Source organism: Cynocephalus volans, chromosome 2 (genome assembly GCF_027409185.1).
Source record: "Cynocephalus volans isolate mCynVol1 chromosome 2, mCynVol1.pri, whole genome shotgun sequence".
Taxonomy (NCBI): domain Eukaryota; kingdom Metazoa; phylum Chordata; class Mammalia; order Dermoptera; family Cynocephalidae; genus Cynocephalus; species Cynocephalus volans.
The window spans coordinates 159,304,098-159,326,491 of NC_084461.1; the positions used below are offsets into that span (position 1 = coordinate 159,304,098).

Consider the following 22,394-nt stretch of genomic DNA (forward strand, 5'->3'; position numbering starts at 1 on the left):
ACAGGTTCAGATCCCTATATAGGGATGGCCAGTTAGTTCACTTGGGAGAGCGTGGTGCTGACAACACCAAGTCAAAGGTTAAGATCCCCTTACCGGTCATCCTTTTAATAAATAAATAAATAAATAAAAAGAAGGGAATCCTGTCACTGTGACAATATGTATTAACCTAGAAGTCATTATGCTAAATGAAATAAGTCAGGCACGGAAAGACAAGTACTGCATGATCTCCCTTATTTGTGGAATCTAAAAAAGTCAGATTCATAGAAGAAGACGGTAGAATGGTAGTTACCAGGAACTGGGCAGGAAGGGGAGGACCATGGGGGATGGGAAACGGGAAGATGTTGGTCAAAGGTACAGAGTTTCAGTTCGACAGGAGGAATAAGTTCTGGAGATCTATTGTACAGCATGGTGACTGTCGTTAATAATGTACACTGTTACTTTAAAAAAACGTATACTTAAAAAATTGCTAAGAAAGCAGATCATAAACGTTCTCACCACAAAAAAAAAAAGTATGTGATGTGATGTATATGTTAATTAGCTTGACTTAACCATTTCACAATGTACACATATATCAAAATATTGCATTGTATACCATGAATATATACAATTTTTGTGTATTAAACCTTAATAAAGCTGAAAAATAACAAAAAAATAGAGAATAGTCTCTATAAAACAAAGTTTTTCAAGTCCTAACCAATGAGTCACATATTTCATGTATTACTTTAATACAATAAAACCTAAATATAATTTTTTTTAAAAAAAAGGATATATACTGAACGATCTAAGGGCAAAGAATCATGATATATGTAATTTACTTTCAAAAAGTTCAGGGGAAAATGGAATGAAATGTGAACTACAGGTGAATGGAGGTACACAGGTCCACTTTGTGCTAACTTAATTCTTGTAACGTTTCTGTAAGATTGAAATTATTTCTAAATAAAAAGTCTTTTAAGTTAATAAAAGGTATTAGGAATTTCTTTTGAAATACATAAAAAATAAGATCAATGAATGGAGGGACTCAGGGACGATAAATGGATATGGTCAAATGTCATACTCTATGCTTGAAATTTTTCGTTGTAAAATATTGTGAGGCAGGAGGGAGATCTAGACAAATTCATATGGCCTGTCATAGAAAAGAGTTACCAATCAGAAAGTACGTTGTTTTAGAAACCGCTGGCAGGGGCTCTGAGCCTGCCTTCCTGGTCCTGCTGACTCCTGGGATTCCCTCCTAAAGCGTGAGTTCAACTGAACTTGGTCCTCTCTGATACCCTGTGGCCACTGTGAAATGTTAAGCAGGGAAAGGACAGGTCACTCAGCTGATATTAATAATGACAGCTCTATCAGGGACACATTTTTCAATCTCTCAGGTTAACTTTCTTGCAAATGAGCTGTCTATTTTTGAATGAATACAAGATCATTTTCATAAAATAACTCATATTTTGATGCCATCTCAGCAACAGCACCTGCACCCCATTTAGTTATAACCATCACAACAGCTCTAAAATTCTAAATTCAGGCTGGCCCATTAACTCAGTCGGTTAGAGTGCCTTGTTATAACACCAAGGTCAAGGTTTGGGATCCCCATACCAGCCAGCCACAAAAAATTTTTTAAAAAGGATAAAGTTCTAAATTCCAAATAGAGAGGGTCCCCATTATCTGAGGATATTTAACCCAAGTCCCTGCAGTTACAAGGCCATTTAGAGAAGCAAAAGCCTTCATAATGATAAAATATTTACTCTTGAGTTAACCACTTACTAAATCAGCCCTACTCCCTGCTGAAACCCAAAGCATAATTCCCCACATATCTCACCAATGGCAACCTAGTCTCATCCATTTTCAAACGCAAATCATTTGGACAGTGAAACTTGCACACAATGCAAGATTTCACAGAGTAAACAAAAGTGATGCTCAACCCCTGTTCAATTCCCACACAAAGCCTCTGGCACATGAGGTCTGTAGAGTTATGGGCCAGTCAACAATTGAAGAAAAGAAAATCAGTGCTGACAACTCAATAGGAGCTTCAAAGTAGAATAGTTTTTAAACAATAATAATTTAAATCTCGTATTTAAAGTGAAGAGTGAGCTTCTTAGATAGGCTCATGTAGAGTAACAATGTCATAAATTGGCTTTTTTTTTTCTATGAGACATCCCACAAAAATAGCATGGTGAATAGCATGGTGAATGGCATGGGAAATGCTTTTTGTCCCTTCGAAGTCACAAACGTGGCTTTTGAGTGTGTTTTCAACCAACCATACGTGTTTTTGCTGTTCCATTCTGTATAATGTCTGATGGATCTTGGACATGACCAGAGCCATTTTGCACACAATAAGCACAAAATAGCCGCCAAAGCATGGGTGCAACCTTTCACCTGACTGCATCCACCAACCTTATCTTCCACACCAGCACCAAATCCCTCCCTGACTATGTCACCCTTCAGCCTAGACCTTTTTCTTTTTGACTCTACTAAAGAGGTGCATGGTGAACAGTATGATGAATGTGATCACTATTTCACCACTTTTGGCCAATGCTCTTGAGTATGAGCTATAGCCAAAGAGATACAAATAAAATGAAAATCTAGCCACCGTAAAAAAGGTATGATTTGGGGCCAGCCCTGTGGCTCACTCAGGAGAGAGCAGTGCTGTTAGTGGCAAGGCCTCATTTTCTGATCCTATATAGGGATGGCCGGTGCACTCACTGGCTGAGCGTGGTGCAGACCACACCGTGCCGAGGGTTGCAATCCCCTTACTGATCAGAAAAAAAAAAAAAAAGGTATGATTTGACTATCAAAGAATTAAAGAGAAAAAAAAAAGAATTAAAGAGGTCTTTGAGGAAAAAGATGAAGCCTAAGTATTTCTGGACCCTTTTTCTGACTCCATGGTGAGTCAGATATGAAATGAATGATGCTATATCTTTATGTCATGTAATTTTCCAGAAAAATACTGCAAAAAAAATCAATACTTACTTACTCCTTATTCATTCTAAAAATTAGCACACAGTTGCAAATACATTCTAAACTTTGTTAAGTATAAGATAAAATATTTATTTTCATAAATTTTGTCTTTATTATTCAAAATAAAATCTCAAGGCTTTTTAATATTCTTTCACTGTTTATGAAATATTGGCTCCTGTTTCACATGGATTCACTTTTTTATATATCTTTTTCCTTTTATTATGAAAACTCAGACATTCAGAGAAATAGAATAGACACTAACTCGCTTATACTCGTTACCTAGATTTAAAAATTGTCAACCTCTTGCCATATTTGCATCACCTGTTTTATTTTGCTGAATTATTTTAACGTAAATTATAAACATCATGACATCTTACCACTTAATATCTAATGCAACTCTAAAATATAAAGGCATTTTCCTACATAACCACAATCCATTATCACACTTAAAAAAATTAACAGTAATTCCATAATATCATCTAATATCCGTCTATATTCAAATTTCCCCAGTTAGAGCTGGCTGGTTAGCTCAGTCAGTAGAGTGTGGTGCTGATAACAACAAGGTCAAGGGTTCAGATCTCTGTACCATCCAGCTGCCAAAAAAAAAGGAAAAGAAAAACAAATTTCCCCAACTAAAAAAAATCTTTCCCAGCAGGTTTTCAATCTAATCAGGGTTATATCTCTTAGGCCTGAGGTCCAGTAGGATGCTGCCCTTTCTGAGTGTCTCATTGTTTACTACAGATGCTGGTTTTTGTTTGTTTGGGGTTTTTTGGTGGCTAGCCAGTATGGCCATGCTCTAACCAAGTGGGTATCCGTGCAGCCCTCAAGTGCTGTTTTGACTTCTTCCTTTCTCCTCTACATTCCCTATAAACTGGAAGTTAGATCTACAGCTGTGCTGTCTAATACAGTAGCCAGTAGCCACACATAAATTTAAGTTAACTTAATTTAAGTAAAAATTCACTACCTCAGTCATGTGAACAACAGTTCAAGTGTTCATTAGCCTCCTGTGGCTAGCGGCTACCTTTCCATCATCTCAGAAGGTTCTATTGGATGGCGCTGCTCCAAAGGCTTGATATGTCCGTAGGCAAACATTTTTGGCAAAAACACTTCATAACCAATGATGAGTAGTTCACATCACAAAATTCAGAAAAGTGATTTTACTTTAATCACCTGTTCCTGGCACCAGGGTATCAACTATGTCCAGAGAGTGAGAATCTCCTAGAGTATAAAATGCCAACCCAACTGTAAAATTTGTATACGTGAAATAAAATTAGCAAAGCCCTAGGCCACTCTCAACCAATGTGGCCAACTCACAAGACCAGTGAAGTTGGGGGGGGGTTAATTTATTTATTTGATATCATTATTATTATTATTATTATTACATTCCAAGATGTTGTTGTGGAGCAGTTGGGATGGTGGGGGAGAAAGGAAGGGGGAAGAAGATAGGGTGGGAGGACAAGAAAGGGGGCGGGGGGCATGGTTGAGGCCCGTGGCACCCCCATCATTCCAGCAGAGAAGCTCAGGGGGCTTCCAGCTGTGGCTCAATTGTGGCTGGGCTGGATGAGGACATCAGGGAGACATGGCTGAGGACCTAGGTCCCCCTACCCCAGCTCAGGAGCTCAGGGCCTTTCTGGTGGCAGCCTGGTGGTCCTTGCTAGGCTGGATGTGGATGTCAGGGGGCATGGCTGAGGTCCTCAGCCCTGGCTTGAGAGCCTGGGGTGCTTCCAGCAGTGGCCTGGTGGTGGTCACTGTAGCCCCATCTTTTGAATATCCCTTTTAGCTCAGGCAAGTCACCCAAACTACCCCAGGTGCTTCACAACTAAATTTTTTTTTTTTTGCATACCAAGTAGAAAATGAGTAATCTGCAACTGCAGCACCTGGACAAGACAAAGCCACCTGTGATGTGGAAAGCAACAGGAGATTTGTAAGCAGGAAAGTGAAAATACGAGAGATGGGTCTTAGAAAGTCCTCAGGCTTTGGTGTCAAAAAGAGAATGCAGAACAGGGGATAGGAAGCCCCAAGACACAAGGAGACATCCCAGCTAGTGACTGCAAAGACAAGGTGAGAATCAATGTGGGCATCAGCATTGAGGAATAAGGAGCAGGGCCAGATTTGAGAGACAGGATCTATGAAATTTGGTAAAAATCCTCAAAAGATGGAAAAGAAAAGAGAGATTGATGGGCATAGGCAGAGGGCAGAATCACACTCCGGATGAGGTAGCCGATAGGTTGCTGTAGATTGAATATCTCCCCAAACTCACTGAGGCTTAATTCCCACTGTAACTGTTGAGGGTGGGGAATCCTATTATGGTAATTGAAAGGTGGATCCTTGAAGAGGTGATTGGATTGTGAGGACCATGCCATTGCGAATGGATTAATAAGTTTCTGTCTTAATGGTGTTGTGGGTTCTGAGGGCTTTAAAAGGAGAGTGCATGAAGAGTTCTCCCTCTCTCTGCTCCACCATTCTGCCATGTAAGATCCCCACATCACTGTCACCACCAACAAGGCCTTCACCATAGGTGTTCCCTGGACTTTGGACTTCCCAGCCTCCGAAACTATAAGTAATAAATTTTGTCTTCTTATAAATTACCCAGTTCCAGGTATTTTGTTATAAGCAACAGAAACAGACTAATACAGAAAATTGGTACCAGAAGTGGGGTGTTGTTTCTAACAGATTTTTGAAAATGTGGATAGCAGTTTTGGAACTGAATGATGAGGAGAGGCTGGAAGAATTTGAAAGAGAAGGCTAGAAAAAGCCTAGCTGCTGGTGGGAGTTAGAAGACAAGAAAACCAGGGAAGGTTTGGAATGTTTTAGAGACTGGTTAAATGGTGGTGACCAGAATGCTTGTGGAAATATGGACTATAAAGACCACTCTGAGGAAGTCTCACATAAAAATTAGAAGAAGCTTATTGGAAACTGGGGCAAAGATCACCCTAGTTATGAATTTGCAAGGAACTTGGCTGCATTCTGTTCATGTCCAAAAGTTTTATGGAATGTTAAACTTCAAGATGCTGACCTAGAGTATTTGGCAGAAGAAATTTCTAAGCAGCAAAGCATTAAGGAAGCTACATGACTACTTGCAACAGCCTATGCTGAGTTATGGCAGAAAAGGCATGAGGTAAAGCCAGAATTTATAATTCAAAAGAAAGGAGAGGGCAAAAAATAGGGAAATTTTTAGGCTGGCCATGAAAACAAAGGTGTAGCCCAGCAACCATTTGCTAAGGAGATTAGTACAGAAGAAAGAGATTATCAAGAGAAGGAAAAAAAGGCCTTGAAATCATTTCAGAGATCTTCGAGGCTGCCTCTTCCATTACAGGCCCAGAGGCCTAACGAGACAGAATGGTCTCTAGGAACAGGCCTGAGGCACCCTCCATGGGCTCACTGCCCAGAGCCACAGCTTCCAAGCCACCTCGGAAGCTGCTTTCAGCACTAGCACCCTAGCTGCTTTGGCTGCTCCAGCTGTGGCTAAATTGGTGCCAGGTATGGCTGAACCCACAGCTTTGGCAAATACAAGCCTTACGCCTTGGCAGCATCCATGTGGTATTAGGTCTGCAGGCTCACAGAATGCCAGATCAGTGAAGCCTTGGGAGTCTCCACCCCAATTTCAAGGATGTATGGGAAAGCAGGGGGCTCAGGAAGAGATATGTCACAGGGATGCAGTCACAACATAGAACCAATGCCAAGAGGAAACGTGGGGTCAGAGTTGCAGCAGAGAAACCCCATCAGTGCCATGTCTAGTAGAACCATGAGAGCAGGACTTCCATAGAGACCCCAGAACTGTAGAGCTACCAGCATGCAACACCAGCCTGGAAGGACTAAAGCATCGCCTGAGAAAGGCGATAGGTGTGGAAAGCCATAGGTGTGGAGCTGCCCAAGGACTTGGGGATCCAACCCCACTTTCAGCATGTAGTGGATGCCAAACATGGAGTCAAGGTACATGATTTGCCAGCTCTGAGATTTGATGCCTGTCCTGCTGGGTTTCAGACTTGCTTAGGACTGTTACCCCTTTCTTTTGGCCTATTTCTCCCTTTTTAAATGGAATATGTAGCCTATGTTTGTCCCACCATTGTATCTTGGAAGTAGATAACTTGTTTCGATTTCACAGACCGGACTTTAGACTTTGGACTTTTGAGCTGAAATGCTCAAAATCTCAAACAAGTTAATACTTTGGGGATAAAATAAATATTTTTGTTTGTGAAAAGGACATGAGTTTTGAGGGGCCAGGGGTGGAATGCTGTAGATTGAATGTCCCCTCAAACTACTGTTGAGGGTGGGAAATCCTATTATGATAATTGAAAGGTGGGGCCTTGAAGAAGTGATTACATTGTGAGGACCATGCCACAGTGAATGGATTAATAAATTGATGGTTTGATGTGGGTTGTGAGTGTGGTTCTGAGGGCTTGAAAAGGTGAGTGCATGAGGAGCTTTCTCTCTCTCTGCTCTGCCATTCTGCCATGTAACACCCTACATTGCTATGGAGTCACCTTACCAGATGTTCTTCCTGGGCTTTGGGCTTCCCAGCCTCCAAAACAGTAAACAACAAATTTTGTTTTCTTACAAAATTACCCAGTTCCAGGTATTTTTGTTAAAAGCAACAGAGTACCAAAGGCATAAGAAAAAATACAGGTGAAACCCATGGTATAAAAAACAGGTCCCAGGGAGAGAGAAGAAAAGGACTGGAGGAGGAAACACCCAGAGGGCAATTGTTAAAAAAAAGTTGGGGGGGGGAGCAAATTGGGTCACATGTTCCAGGGGAGGGATTTTTTAATTATTATAGTACACTACAAGTATATGGAAAATTATAGAGAATTACATGTTTCAGTGTTTTTTAAATTTTATTATTTGCACCTCAAATAATCATCAAATTCTTCCCACTAAAACACCTCTTACCAAAGTTGCTCTCATTTAAAACAAAAATTGAAAGAATTTAGAATTGCTATTTGTTGCTAGGAGAATTAAGATAATTACGTGAAAACTCAATTGCTTACCCTATCAGGACTATCATTCCCTTTTATAATACATATTTTATAATGCCCCATTTACTATCCTGAAATGAAATTCACAGATAACAAAACTACCAACACTCAAAATTTCAAAACATTCATATAATGTCCTAATTGTAATATAAAGGTATAAACATATAATATGTATTTCAATATATAAATGAGGCACAACTACCACTAAAAGAAATAATGTAGGGCCGAGCCCGTGGCGCACTCAGGAGAGTGCGGCACTGGGAGCGCAGCGACGCTCCCGCTGCGGGTTCGGATCCTATATAGGAATGGCCGGTGCACTCACTGGCTGAGTGCCGGTCACGAAAAAGACAAAAAAAAAAAAAAAGAAATAATGTAGCCGGACATTTGCACCCTATGTGAATCACCATGATTATGAAAGTACAAATGCTGATTGATCAGGTACTGTGTTGATGACTTGAATTCCAAAAGCAGCATTGTCTTAGGTGACCTGATTTTCTAAAATGGTTAATAGTGCTTAGATTCTAAACAAATCAATTTAACTGCATTCTGAGAAAATTCAGTATACATTTATGGTAGTCATACTGCAAACCAATATTTCCAGTTCTCCTTCTCTGAGACACTAGTGGGACTGAACTTCGCAACTCCCTGGAAGTTAGAAGGCCATGTGATTTGCTTTCCCCAACAAAATGTGCAAAAAGTGGAGTTTGTCACTTCAGCATTTAATGTTGATGCAAAACTCTGCTCCAAGCGATGGAGCCTCCAACAGCCTGGGTCCTGAGAGACTACAATGAAGTAAACAGAGTACTCCCTCCATCTGCGTAGACATCTAGCATGAGGACAAACAAACTGTTATGTTAAGCCACCAAGATTTGGGGGTTATTTGTTACTGAAGAATAACCTAGCCTGATACAATATTAAAACTGTTCAAAAGAGTTTACGCTTTCATGCAAAACGGAATTAAGGTTCCAGGCTCTGCTTATTATAAACGAGTGTTTTACCTACATAAATATCCAGTAGCATTGGGAAGGCATGAAAGATGAGGGACAAATCTTTGTTATTCCAGACCATCTTCATCCCTGTCCCCCCTACCCCAGTAAAGACTAGTAGCATACCCTCAATCATTGTGACAACTCAAACACCATGCCCACAAACTCCCAAAACACTCCCCTGTGAAGCAGTACCACACCACTGGGAACAACTGGCCTTCAGGGATCATGAAAACTACTGAAGTGAGCTGGACCAAGAGTGAGATGCAGAGTAGCTGCACTTCTAAAGGAGCAGCCATCGCCCCCTCCCACAGCTCGTTGCCATCAGGGAATATACCTGAGTTGCCAGATCTCCCAGTTGTTACCAAATTAGGCTCTTGGGTCACAAAGTCATAGAAATGAACAATTACCCAGCAGTAAAGCAAGCAACGCTTTATTAAGAGGAGATAGACTTATGCATAAGGGGGGTAGTAGCTTCTCAGTTTATCAGGGTGGGTCATGGGGTAATTGTGTGCCCTGGGGGGGGGGGGTCTCATGACTGAGGAGTGGAAAAGTAAAAAAGTGTCCTCTGCAGGTAAAGAAGTCAGTTTGGTTTACAGGCCTAGCCTTACTCTGTCTCACAGTGACTCAAAAGGCTGCTAAAATCCAGATTTTCATGTGAAATCTTTTAATTTCTAAATGTCTATTTGATTTCTAAATATTTCTAAAGTGCAACAACTTTTAAAGAGTTTTTAAACACTTGGAGTCAAACAAAACAGTTCTGCTGGTTTGATGTGACCCACGTGCCTCTCTTTACAAAGTGTCAAATGCTAGAGAAGTTTGATTTCTACTTAATCAAATTCTCTTCCTTTCCAAGAGAGGAAACAGACTGAACAACTCCGTAAAAGTGCAGTGACTTGCCCAAGCCGCACAGTTGGACCCGAGAGACGGTTACCGCGAACATCAGCCGCGTGGTCCTTACTGCAAAATCTAATTTAATAAAGGGGGCGGTTCTATTACTAGCCCACTTAACTAATCAACAGCAGAATCCAGATCTTCTGATTCCCAGTTCACCACTGTGTACTCTTCCTTGCCAAGCTGTCCTACTCATTCCATTAAAAAAAAAAAATCCTTTCCTGCCTTACCTGTCCCAAAGTTTCCTTAGCCGCCCTTTTAGGATTTGTTGATGATTGCTGCAGAAAAATAACAATGTAGAAAATACAAAATACGAAATGAAAATTATAAAGCAAAAATAGAGTCAGAAAGAAAACGAAAAGTGGGGGGGCGCCTGTTAGGCACCAGGCTAGGTGCACAAAGGTCCTGGGAGAAAGTTCAAGAGGAACTGCCAATGCAAACAAGTCTTCCCGGCTGCTGGGAATATGGTTGTTTCTTATATTATGATCTGTACTTTCCCGAATCTGTTCTAAGTGAAAGAAACTCAAAGCCGGTGCTGAGGAGAAAGAACGCTGCGAACAAGAGAAAAAAAGCAACCAGGACCCGACAGCGCCCGCCCGCACCGCGCCCACACGACGTCGGGCGCCCGCCCTCCGGGCCACGTGACGCGGCCAAGATGGCCGACCGGGAAGACGGCTACCTGGCGGGGCGGGAGCCAGGGCAGGAGCCCGAGCCGGGGTGGGAGCCGGAGCCTGAAGAAGGGTTCGAGATCGTGGACCGCAGCCAGCTGCCGGGCCCGGGCGAGCTGCGGAACGGGGCGAGGCAGCGGACGGCGGCCGAGGGCTGGTCGGCGCCCATCCTGACCCTGGCGCGAAGGGCCACGGGGAACTTGTCGGCGAGCTGCGGGAGCGCGCTGCGTGCGGCCGCGGGGCTGGGCGGCGGGGACGGCGCGGCGCGCGCAGGTAGGCTCCGGATGGCGGGTCACCGCGGCCCGGGTCCCGGTGGGAGCCGGGCTGGTGAGGGTGTGTGAGCTGCTCAGCTAGTTAGACGAGTTGTTAAAACAACCTGTTTGCCCGCCTCGCTACTCGTCTGTTTTCTTCATACGGTGCAGCCAAACCAAGAGGAATGCGGGGGATCGGATGGCCTGAGGTTGGGCGACTACCGTCCGTAACCCTGCATTTCTAATCGTGCTTCCAGGACAGGAGCATTATTCTTACTGCTTGACTTTAGGTTAAGAAAATGTACGAATGTAGTCTTAAGTCGTCTGTATTAATTTTTAAAACACTTAAGAAATGAAGCCAATATTGTTCGCTGGCTTTAAAATCTCAATGCTAGTCCTTCTCACACCTCCTCCAGGTGTCAACAGCGCATCCCGGAATCACGGTGAAGTGAAAGCACCAAGTCAGGAGGTTTTGGTTCCCCCTGAGCCCTCCCACCAACTCGCTGTGTGATGTGGACAAGCCACCGCCCCTCCAACGCACATTTCCCGGAGTGTAAAATGGGGATTTCTTTGATCACCCAATGACCTCTTAAAGTCCTTTTCAATTCTTGTAATCTAGAATAGAGTTTCAGCATATCAGTGAGAAGAATGGAAACATTCAGTGATTATATTAGGATTTTGACTTACCCCTCTAAAGCCAAATATTTAGAGCTGTGCTGTCCACTACCGTAGCCACTAGCCACATGTAATGTTTAAATTTAAAATTAATTAATATTCAATTAAAAATTGAATGCCTCAATTTTTAACTTTTCAGTTGAATTACAAATTGAAATTGAATAATTTTAAATTGAATTAAAATTGAGTTCCTCGGTCCCAACGGCCACATTTTAAGTGCTCAGTAGAGTGCTTGTGGCTAGTGTCTACTATATTGGATAGTCAAATATAGAACATTTCCATCTTCATAGAAAGTGCTGTGGGACAGAGCTGGCTAAAGACTGTAGTGTTTTCTCAGAAGCATTTTAGTGTGTGCCTTTGAGGTTTCTTGATTCCCTCCCATCCACTGGTATATCTGCTGTAGATGTCAGCACTTACCCCAGAATAGTGAACTGTCAGATTTTCAGTGGTCAAGAAGGATTAATGAGTAGATGAAAGTTTAACAGCTGACTCGTTTTAAGATGCTGGCAATGGGAAATAGTAGTGAGGGAATTTCCTCAACTGGGGAATCTACCTCCCACCAGCTTGACACCTTTTCTGGAGACTTTTCCAGGCGTCAGAGAATTTCTGATTATATACTCATCGACAGTCAGTCCTGGAGGCCTCTTAGATCATTCGTGGCACATTGTAAACAAATAATAAATGTTAGCTGTTCATTGATAAATAAAATGTGTCAATACCTAGCATAGAATAATATTTGTTGAGGGGCTGGCCAGTTAATCATTTGGTTAGAGCACAGTGTTATAACACCAAGGTCAAAGGGTTCAGCTCCCCAGACCAGCCAGCCGCCAAAAACTAAATAAATAAAAAATATTTGTTGAGCAAATTTGAAAAATACCTGTTTTCCGTTTATGATAGTGATATGAACAACACTTACATTGTGCTTACTAGGTGCCAGGCATTAGTCTTAGATCTGTACATGTATATTAATTCATTTAATACTAAATTACTGTGAGTATTAAATGAATGAATAAGGGCTGAGTGGTTAGGTCAGTTGGTTAGAGCATGGTGTTATAACACCAATATCAAAGGTACAGATCCCCATACTGGCCAGCTGCCAAAATAAGTAAATAAATGAATGAATGAGTACATGTACAGATCTAAGGTAGGAGGACTGGCTTCATAGTTTTGCAATCAATGCAGGCTTTGATCAGCATAGTCAAAAGGGCCTGGCACTCAGAAGTGCCCCATGTTTGAAATTCTTAATTTTATAAGAATAATTTTGTCTTTGAATTAGTGTTTTTTAAGTGAAGTCCAGTGGGATAAAGGAGCCTTGGAACTGGGCTCATGTGTGGTCCCACTTTCCACTGCCTTCCTGGGACAGGTTCTCAGCCTTCCCTGCTCACTTAGGCTGCCCTGGGACTTCTTTCTACCCGTCCTTGACCCTCTCTGCAAACTGGGTTGGCCCAGTGAGGGTTGGGATCACGCCCTTTGAATCTCAGGACAGTGGCCTCTCACCTACCCATCTACCCAGGGAAGTTGCAACCCATTAGGGCCATGAAAAGTGGAGATTGGCTTCAGTGCTTTGGTCCAGGCCCCGAATTTTGCACTGGGCCTCACAAATTATGTAACCAGCCCCAAGTGATAGGTACCATTATCATCCTGTTTTATAAAATGTGGAACTGAATTAAAGAGAAGTAGGATTCCAGTCAAGATGGCAGAATAGACAGTCCCCAGCATCACTCTCTCCCACAAATCAACCAACTTACAACTATAAAAAAGCAACAACAGCCAAGCTGGGGCCGCTAGAGCTCAGGGGAAGAGGAGGAGAGACCTACGAAGTTCAAGAAGGCGGGAGAAGCCACGATGAGAGAAAGAAAAAACTGCTCGGAACATTTCAGTCTGTGGCCACTTTAAGGCTGGAGCTGCTGAGTGCATGGAGCAGGAGCCGGCAAAAGCCACAACTGTTCCCTTCAGATGGAGTTACTTGGAGGCAGCAGGGGAGAAGAGGGCCTTGGTGGCCCCCAGGACAGCAAGACCACTAATAGAGTTCCCATGGACCCACACAGGAGCAAGGAACCACAACAACTAAAAAAAAAGCAATTCAGAGGCCAGTGAGTCATCTCAAGGGACTGGCACACGGCCCATCCCATGGGAAGTGTTTGCAGCATGGGCAGTGGGGGAGACGGGCCCACTGGGAGAACACTGGGACACAGCAAGGACAACCAATCCGTACCCCAGTCAGCACAGGACCACTCAGAGGAGACTTGTCAGGAATATAGAATTGCATAGGGTACAGTTTGATGAAAAGATTCAGGACCAAATCAGAGTTTCTACACAACCCAGGTTCCCCGGGTCTCTGGAGAGCTGGAATACCTATAAGGTCAACCATTAAACCCTAAGCTGCACAAAAAGCCTTCCCTAGGGAAACAGCAGCAAAGCAGCAATTTAGCTCAAGCACACAGCTCAAGTACTGGTTCCCACAGGAAGTTCCCCATTTTATAAGTAAGCAAAGGACAAAACATTAGTTCCAGCCCAGGCACACCAATAGTGCCTCAGGGCCCTCCAGGGGACCTGAGGTATGGAGCCGTGGACCAGACCCCCCCTCCCACAACCAGACACACTGCCAGCACCAAGGATCATGCCAAAATCATCACTTCCATATGGGTGCCCCCCTACAGCCACCACAATAACCACAGCTGCCGCAAAAGTGGCTAGATGTCACAACCACCATGCAGATGGTCCACCAGCCACTGGAGTGCATTTGACACAAGGAGAGTCACCAGCGGAGACCAAAGAAAAGAAGAGGATGTCTCTCTCCACAAAGCCCATTCCAAAGTGACAGAAGAAACATCTGCTCTATAATAATATTGGGGGACCTGAACACACCTTTCAGCATTGGACAGATCATCTAGGCAAAAAATAAACAAAGTAACCATTACTCTTTCAGAAGGAGAGAAGAAATCGAGGGTTATCAGTGGTGGGAGGGGAGAGGGAGGGGAGAATAGGGAGAGATTGGACAAAGGACATAAAGAATAAGTACAATTTGTAACAATATATATACTAGTAATATTGATTTGATCAACATATGTCAACATTGAACCCCAAAAATACATATAATCAATTAGGACCCAATAAAAAATTTAAAATAAGTAAATAAATAAAGTTAAGTGGGTTGACCAAGTTCCTTAGAAGCGGCAGAGCCCGAACTTCAACCAAATCAGTCTTCCTCTCGAGCCCATGCTTTTAGTCACAATACCTCACTGCTTCTCTCTTTAATAACTTTATAGGTAAAATGTCATCATATATACTACATGGGCTTTTTTATTTAGTCAATATAAATAAAGTATTATTAAGTAAATAACTGTCATTCAATCTGACAAAAATTGTGAACATGGCTTACAAAAGGCTGACCTGGGAAACTGCTGGGATGAGCTGTGCGGCTGATTCCCGAAAGTCACCAGGATTTGAAGCCGTCAGGTAGGACAGGAGCAAAGGTGGGGGAAGGCAGTGGGCCCTGGGCAGCAGAAAAGCAGTTTGGGAGAAAGACAGTGGCCACCGTTTCAGCCAGGATCAGGATCATCCAATCTGTCTCTTTTCCCATTGGTCTGCTTACATGAGCAGTGAGAACAGGGACATTTTTCAAAAGTTTAGAAGCAGAGATTGAATGTGAGCAGCACTCTTGCCGGATAACTTTTTAGTGATAGAGGTCAAAGTAAAATGCAATGGAATGTTGTGGGACGCTTTGAATATTCATTTTAAAATATCATCCTATGTGGTGTCTGGTACCACAGTGATTGCATTGTCCATAGTTGTTTGGTTTGGGGGGGATTTTTAAATTTTTTGTTTTTGGTGGCTGGTCAGTATAGGATTTCAAACGTTGACCTTGGTGTTAGCACCATACTCTAACCAAATGAGCTAACTGGCCAGCCCATGGGGATTTTTTAAAAGGTAATAAATGGACGTGGTTTAAAAAAAAAAAAAAAGTGTATAGTAAGTCCTCCGTCCTAGAAATTGTCCCCAGTACTGCTGTATCCTTCCCAGTGTACTTGCATGTAGGACATATGCTTCCCTCTCTCCTCTTGATATGGAACCCAAGTCTGGCTGCCTGCCCCGAACAAAAAACAACCCAAAAGTCAAATGTTGGTGGAATAGGAAGTCAGCTTTAATTCAGGAATACCAGTGACCTGAGGAGAGTAGTTGTTAGGCTACCCATCTCTCCCGTAAACCAGGAGAATGGCCAGATTAAAACCATCTCAAAGACTTAGATTTACTGAGGCGGTTTTATAGAAGGGACTGAGGAAATGGAACATGGGAAGTGAAAAGCAGTAGGAAGGGGGATGTGAGCTGTGGAGGCTCCATGCAAGGAGCCAGGTGCAAGGGCTTGCCAAGGCTCTGTCAGGTTTCTGTTCCCATCTTTGATGTTATCTTAGGGTCTTGCTGGATTTTGATTTGATTCAGGATGGAGTCAGCATACCTTTATCGATATCTTCCTTGGTTTCTCAGGGTCTGGATAGTATGGGTCTCGTGGCAAGTGTGCAGGTCCAGGCTGACTGGAAGACAACTTTACATTTATATTTAAATAATGTCAGCTTGCCCCATAACCAAAGTTCAAACTATCAAATAACCATGGGAAAAGAAGGAACTCAGAGAAATACATGCTAAGAAAAAACTCTTTTTTAAAAATTTGCCTATAGCCCAGGCAGTTTTAGGTCCCAACATGGCTTCAGTCCTGCTTACTCCAACACACTTATGCTGTTTTCACACAAACAGGATGATATACATAAAAGGCACTACATCTTGCCTTTTAGAGGGATGCTTCCTAAAGGATGAGTAACAGAACATACATGTTCATAAGAGTTAACATGCCAAGTACAATGTCTTGCATATGGGTACTCACTGAAGAAGGCATCCTTTCATTTTTAAATTATTTAGATATACATATGTGTCATTCAGTCAGTATTCTGTATTATGCCTTTCTCTGTTCTCTTCCATCGCAAATTTTATTTCCATGTGTCAAAAGACTCCTGCACAACTGGTGCAGCTCCTTCCAAGATGGCGCACAATAACTTTTCCCTCTTCACATTGCTTAACTCCTGAAGTTAGCCATTGAGATAAGTGAAAATTTCTGAAAATTAGGAAAACGTAAAAACATTTTTATTCCTATCAGTACTGGATAGTACCATAGTATATTATAAGATCTTTCAAGACACCAAAGGGCTACTCAAAACTAACACTCAAATTTGTAAAGAATCTTATCACTCGTCTATAATTAAGGACTCAACAAGGACCGGCCTGTGGCTCACTCGGGAGAGTGTGGCGCTGGGATCGCCGAGGCTGCGGGTTCGGATCCCATATAGGGATGGCTGGTTAGCTCACTGGGTGAGCGTGGTGCTGACAACACCAAGTCAAGGGTTAAGATCCCCTTACCGGTCATCTTTTTGAAAAAAAAAAAAAAAAAAGAACTCAACAACAAAAAGTCCCTAGGGCCCTCTTGAGATTGGGCATGTTCTCTCCAGCTCATCCTCTGAACAGCTTCATGCATTTGTGATACAGGCCTGGCACCTATACAGTAGTTAAATCTGAGATCTCAGATCAGACCATTTATTTGGCAATTCAGTAAGTGTAGAACTTTGCGATAGTCTGTGAGTTGTGTTGAGCAGTTATTAATGAAGCTGAAAGACGTGAATAGGTCGGCCAAGGTCACAAAGCTAGTAAAATTGAGAGATGGAACGGCTAAAAAATTGTTCCAGCTCTAATTTCCATGACTCTCTAAATTGAGTAGAAATGGGAATAAGTAACTAACGTCAGGGGATGAATGAAATGGCCGCAGAACATTGCCATGCTCCAAGAAACAGTGGTAAGAGCCAGTGCCACCCAGCTCTGATTGCCTGAAACACTGATCTTTACATTTCTTGTTCACATGACCCCCTAAAAAAGTCTCCAACTTTTAAAGTGAACAAATAAAATTCTTTGTCATAATTTTTAAGTTGCTCACATACATTTTACAGTTTATTGTAAATATTGACTTTTTAGTGATAGATTTTTAAAATAAATAAATATTGACTTTTAAAACTGTACATGATTCTTTGAAGTGTATTAAATACCTTAATGATTTGATATGCACCTCCACCCATCTTAAAAATAAATAGCAAGTTATTTACTATTTGAAATTTTCGTTTTCCCTTTTATTTTTTGAACTTGAATTTCCATTCCACTTCTGCCACAGAATCTTATCTTAATGTAAGAGATTTATATGTTTTAAAGATGTTATTGGTCATCCTGTCATATGTCTTATAAAAAAATAGGTAAATAAGTTAAAATTTAATAAATTTTTGTGTGCTTAAAACTCTAACTGTATAAAAACTGTTTCTTCTGGAATGAATTACCATTAAAATTATTAATGTTATGTTGATAAAAGGAACATAAATATGATTTTTATAACAATCTACATAAATAAATTTTTCTTAAATTGCATCTCGAGCTGGACAGTGTTGGTTTTTATCATCAGCATGGATCTGTAGATGAATGTATGTGATTTACTGTTAACATGATAGAATTCAGCATCAATTTTAATGGAAATGGACAGTTTTGTTATAGCAGTGTTGCTCATCTTTGAACCCCTGCCAAGCTATATGCCCCAAATCACATTGTTCTAATATCTAAAATTTTTTGTTCCTTCCTTTATTTTTGTTCAAATCAAATAATTTAAAATCACCAACTTGCAAAAGTATGCAATCTAGTCATATTAAAGAAATTTCTCAATTTATGGTAAGCTGCCCCCAAAAAGGCTTTACCAAGACTTATCAAATGATAAATATACTTGTTATTCTTTCACTTAGGTGCTCAATTTAACCCAGATACTCAAAATGGTTGGGGACATCTAAATATTGCTTATTTCAGGGCCAGCCTGTGGCTCACTTGGGAGAGTGTGGTGTTGATAACACCAGGGCCACGGGTTCGGATCCTATATACGGACAGCCGGTTAGCTCACTTGGGAGAGTGTGGTGCTGACACCACCAGCTCAAGGGTTAAGATCCCCTTACTAGTCATCTTCTTAAAATAAATAAATAAGTAAATAAATAAATAAATGTTGCTTATTTCATTATACCTTTGCTAATACAATATTTTTTGGCAAAAGAATTTTGGTTTATTGTATAGTTCAAATCCATTTTCATCAAAAACTTGGAACTGCGCTTTTGGCTCATTTATGGAAAATGCCCGTTAATGGCACATTCTAGAGATGATTATTGAGACTGGCTGAAAATAATTACATTTATTAATATTGGGGGGGACATTTTTATCTTTCTAAATTCAAGATACCTAGCAGAGAGAACTAGAGACCACCCCCCTCCCCCAAGACCTGACTTCCTTAACTAAGTACAATAAAGCAATGAGAGATTGGAAACTCTTCACCCTTTGGGTTACTTAAGGCTTCACCTACGTTTGGTAGGATTTTCTGCACCCCAGTCACTGCATCAAGAGGAAGATAGGGGATAAGGAGTCCTTCTATAGAGTAGGAGAAGAAAAGAGTGCCTGTGAAACTTGAGGATCTGGCAGTTGAATTCCTTCAAACATCTAGGTGTGCCTAGCCCTTGGGTTCCATTGGTTTGTGTGTGTAGGTGTGTGTCTGACCGGAACAGAGATCCCAACCCTTGACCAAGCGGGGTCTCCAATTTGTTTTAGCTTTTTTTGTTTTGGAAAAAGAATTTTTATTTAATTTCTAGGATGCCACCTTCCTGGGTTTGAGGGAACATTTGATAAGCACTTGTCACAGATATCCGATATTGATTGTAGTGTAGACAGAATTTTTTACTCTCAAAGCTACAAGATATTATTAATAGAGTTGAAACGGAAATGTAGCTGTTATTTGATTCTAACCGTTTTACTTCCCCAAAAAGGTGTGTGTAAAACAGAATTATCCACTAGTAGTGGAGAAAAGGCGGGCAACAATAATTTGAGACTGGAACTAAGGGGAAGGATCTACCCGGGAGGCACAGTCGGACAAAAGCAGACTCAGGAAGCCGTCTTGGCAGAGTGGGGATCGGCACCCGACCGGGGCAGAGAGCGCAAAATGGCGCCCACGAGCTCCGTGGGCGTGCCCTCGGATTAAACTCGTCCAATAGGAATGCTTGGGGGAGGAACACTTCCTCAGACGCCCGTTTACTTGGGCAGGGCTTCCTGGAGTTTGTCCCCTTCTATTGGCCGAAAATGGAATACCGGATTGTGGGAGAGACCAATCGTGGTGATCCTTGGTAGAGCTGTCGTCCTAGCAACGCGCTGAGCTGCCTGGGAGCGATCTCTGGAGCAGGAGGCCAACTGGCTGTCTTCTGACACAAGGCCCAGGCCGTCCAGGTGGGGCTGTGGTCTCCAGGGATCGGGGATTGGCTGCCTGCGAATCCCCCGTTATCCGTCCGCCAGCACGTCTGCGCTCTGAACGGACCGCCTGGCCCCCTGCCTGGCCCCCTTGCCTGGCCCGTCTACCGTCCATTGCCCGGCCTCCACCCTTCTCCACCCCGGACCACATAGTCCACTAACGAAGCTGACACTGCTTCTGTCCCACAGCTTCCAAGTGCCAGATGATGGAGGAGCGTGCCAACCTGATGCACATGATGAAACTCAGCATCAGGGTCTTGCTCCAGTCTGCCTTGAGCCTGGGCCGCAGCCTGGATGCGGACCATGCCCCCTTGCAGCAGTTCTTTGTGGTGATGGAACACTGCCTCAAACATGGGCTGAAAGGTGAGCCTGAGGGGGCGTTCGGGAGCCGGGAAATTTGGGCTTGGTGTTTGCTCAGTATTTATTCACCAGTGCCAAATATTCTGGGTGCTGGGGTGACAGCAGTGTACAGGACAATGCCCCTAACCCTCAAGTAGTGACATTCTGTTGGTTAGAGCGCAGCCTTATAACACCAAGGTCACGGGTTGGAATCCCCATACCCACCAGCCGCCCCCCGCACCCCCTGCAAGAAAAACAATATTCTAGAACAGCGCTGTCCAGTAGAAGTATCATTCTAGCAGCCACGTTTCAAAAGAAAAAAAACAGGTGAAATTAATTTTAAGTATATATTTTGTTGAACCCAGTATATCCAAAATATTATCATTTTGACACATAATCGGTATTTAAAGGCCTTATTAATGTGATAGTTTACATTCTTTTTTGTACTAAGGCTTAAAAATCTGTTGTGTTTTACACTTACAGCACATCTCAATTCCGTTCCTCAGTTGCACTAGCTCAGTAACGTGTAGCTAGTAACTGCCTTGGACAGCACACTTCTAGAAGACAAAACAGACAGTAAACACGGAAACAAACAATTACAAATTGCCGTAAATGCAAGGAAACAAAATGGGTTAAATTACAATAAATCAAGGAAGAAACTTTTCAGCTAGGGTTAGAGGGGAAGGTTTTCTGGGAAGGCGAAATGTGAGCTGAAACCTAAAGGAGAAGGAAGAGCCAGCTGTGTAGAGATTTGGGGCAAAGCATTCCTAGCAAAAAAACAAAAAAACAAAAAAACTTCGTGTATTTGGATGACTTTAAACAAAGGAGAAACATGACCTAACTTGCATTTTTATGAAAACTTTCAGCTAGCCGATCATAAGGATGGGAAGGTGACAATATTAGGAGCAGGGAGATCAACCAAGTTATTACAGCAGGTCAAGTGAGAGATGGTGGTGGTGATTTGAAGAGATCAAGCATTGATTTTGACATCAGGAGGGAAAAGGGGGAAGGATTTCACAGGTGGTCATATGAGGCACCTATTTTTTTCCATGGGCAATAAATACTTGAAGAAAGACCATAGTAGATATATCAGTGAAACCCTGTCACCAGAGGAAGGGAGAATTAATTTGTTACTTGGCCTCTCCCAGTCCCCAGGACTAAATCAGAAGGATTAAGCAGCAGAGTTCTGTAGCTTTCACTAGGTATTTGAGAAAGAGACTGTGGGCCCCTGAAAAATTTTGCAACTGTTCTTAACAATAACACTTTTGTTTTCCCTTTTAGTTAAGAAGAGTTTTATTGGCCAAAATAAATCTTTCTTTGGTCCTTTGGAGCTGGTGGAGAGACTTTGTCCAGAAGCATCAGATATAGCTACTAGTGTCAGAAATCTGCCAGAATTAAAGTGAGTGAGAAGTAGTTACACCAATTTGATGTTTTTTAAAAACTCCTCTGTATCTAACCATTTCTCAATTCCTTGCTGATAAAACTTTTTCTAATTTGGAGCAAATTGCAGCATGAACCACACTCTACTTAGACTTTAGTCCCAGCTCTGCTGCTCATTATCCACATGATCTTGAGCAAGATTTACCCCCCTCTGAGCCTCAGTTTCCTTTTCTTTACAATGGGGACAGTGATTCCTGCTTTTCCACACAGGTCATATAGGTTGAAAAGGCATTGTCATCCAAAAAGCAGGAGGAAAAGGAGTCATTGTTATACTCCTGGAATCATTGCTTTGGATACATCTGGGCAGTTTTCTTTTAATAATACAGTTTGGGCAGATTTTAGATTCCAGGACAAGGGGCATTTGTGAATAGGCCTGGACTAATAAATTATTTGCCATGTCTGGATTTGTCCTTGGGACCCCTATGTATAAGCCCCAAATCAAAAACTGGACAGCACAAATAAGGCATCATTGTGAAATCACATTTAGGAGGGGACTTAGGGGTCCTTGAGCCAATAAAAAAGAACCCTCTGCAGAGTCTACCACAGGGGACTTGACTGTTTAGTCTTTGCTTGACCCTTCTCCTACACAGCCAGCCTGTTCCATTTTTAGATCATAATAGCCACCACTCTAAGGGCCTGCTATATGCCAGGCATTGTGCTGAGGATATTTCTTTTCAGTATCTCAATCAATACTCCACAAAATTCCTCTAGGGTAGCTGTTGGTATCCTCATTTACAAGTGTGGAAACTGAGATTTAGAGTGGTTAAGTTACTTGCCCAAGGTACTTGGCAAGTGAGTGGTGGAGCCAAGAAGAGAACACAGGTCTGTTGGACTGTAAAACCCTTTAAGTACCACTAAACT

At 42.2% G+C, this 22,394-nt stretch overlaps 1 protein-coding gene across 2 annotated transcripts in view; it reads left to right on the top strand.

The window, feature by feature from the left end:
* The first annotated feature begins 10,464 nt into the window (after window positions 1–10,464).
* The window catches only part of RUFY1 (RUN and FYVE domain containing 1), a 48,106-nt gene continuing 36,176 nt past the window's right edge, over window positions 10,465–22,394 (top strand). The window contains exons 1-3 of one of the 2 annotated variants that reach the window (XM_063085448.1): window positions 10,465–10,746; window positions 19,944–20,117; window positions 21,375–21,492. In XM_063085448.1, coding sequence (XP_062941518.1) covers window positions 19,958–20,117; window positions 21,375–21,492 — 278 coding nt within the window. In that variant the 5' untranslated portion in view covers window positions 10,465–10,746; window positions 19,944–19,957. Of the gene's footprint in view, window positions 10,747–19,715; window positions 19,734–19,943; window positions 20,118–21,374; window positions 21,493–22,394 lie in introns of those variants that run through there. The other variant, XM_063085447.1, reaches the window with a different exon arrangement.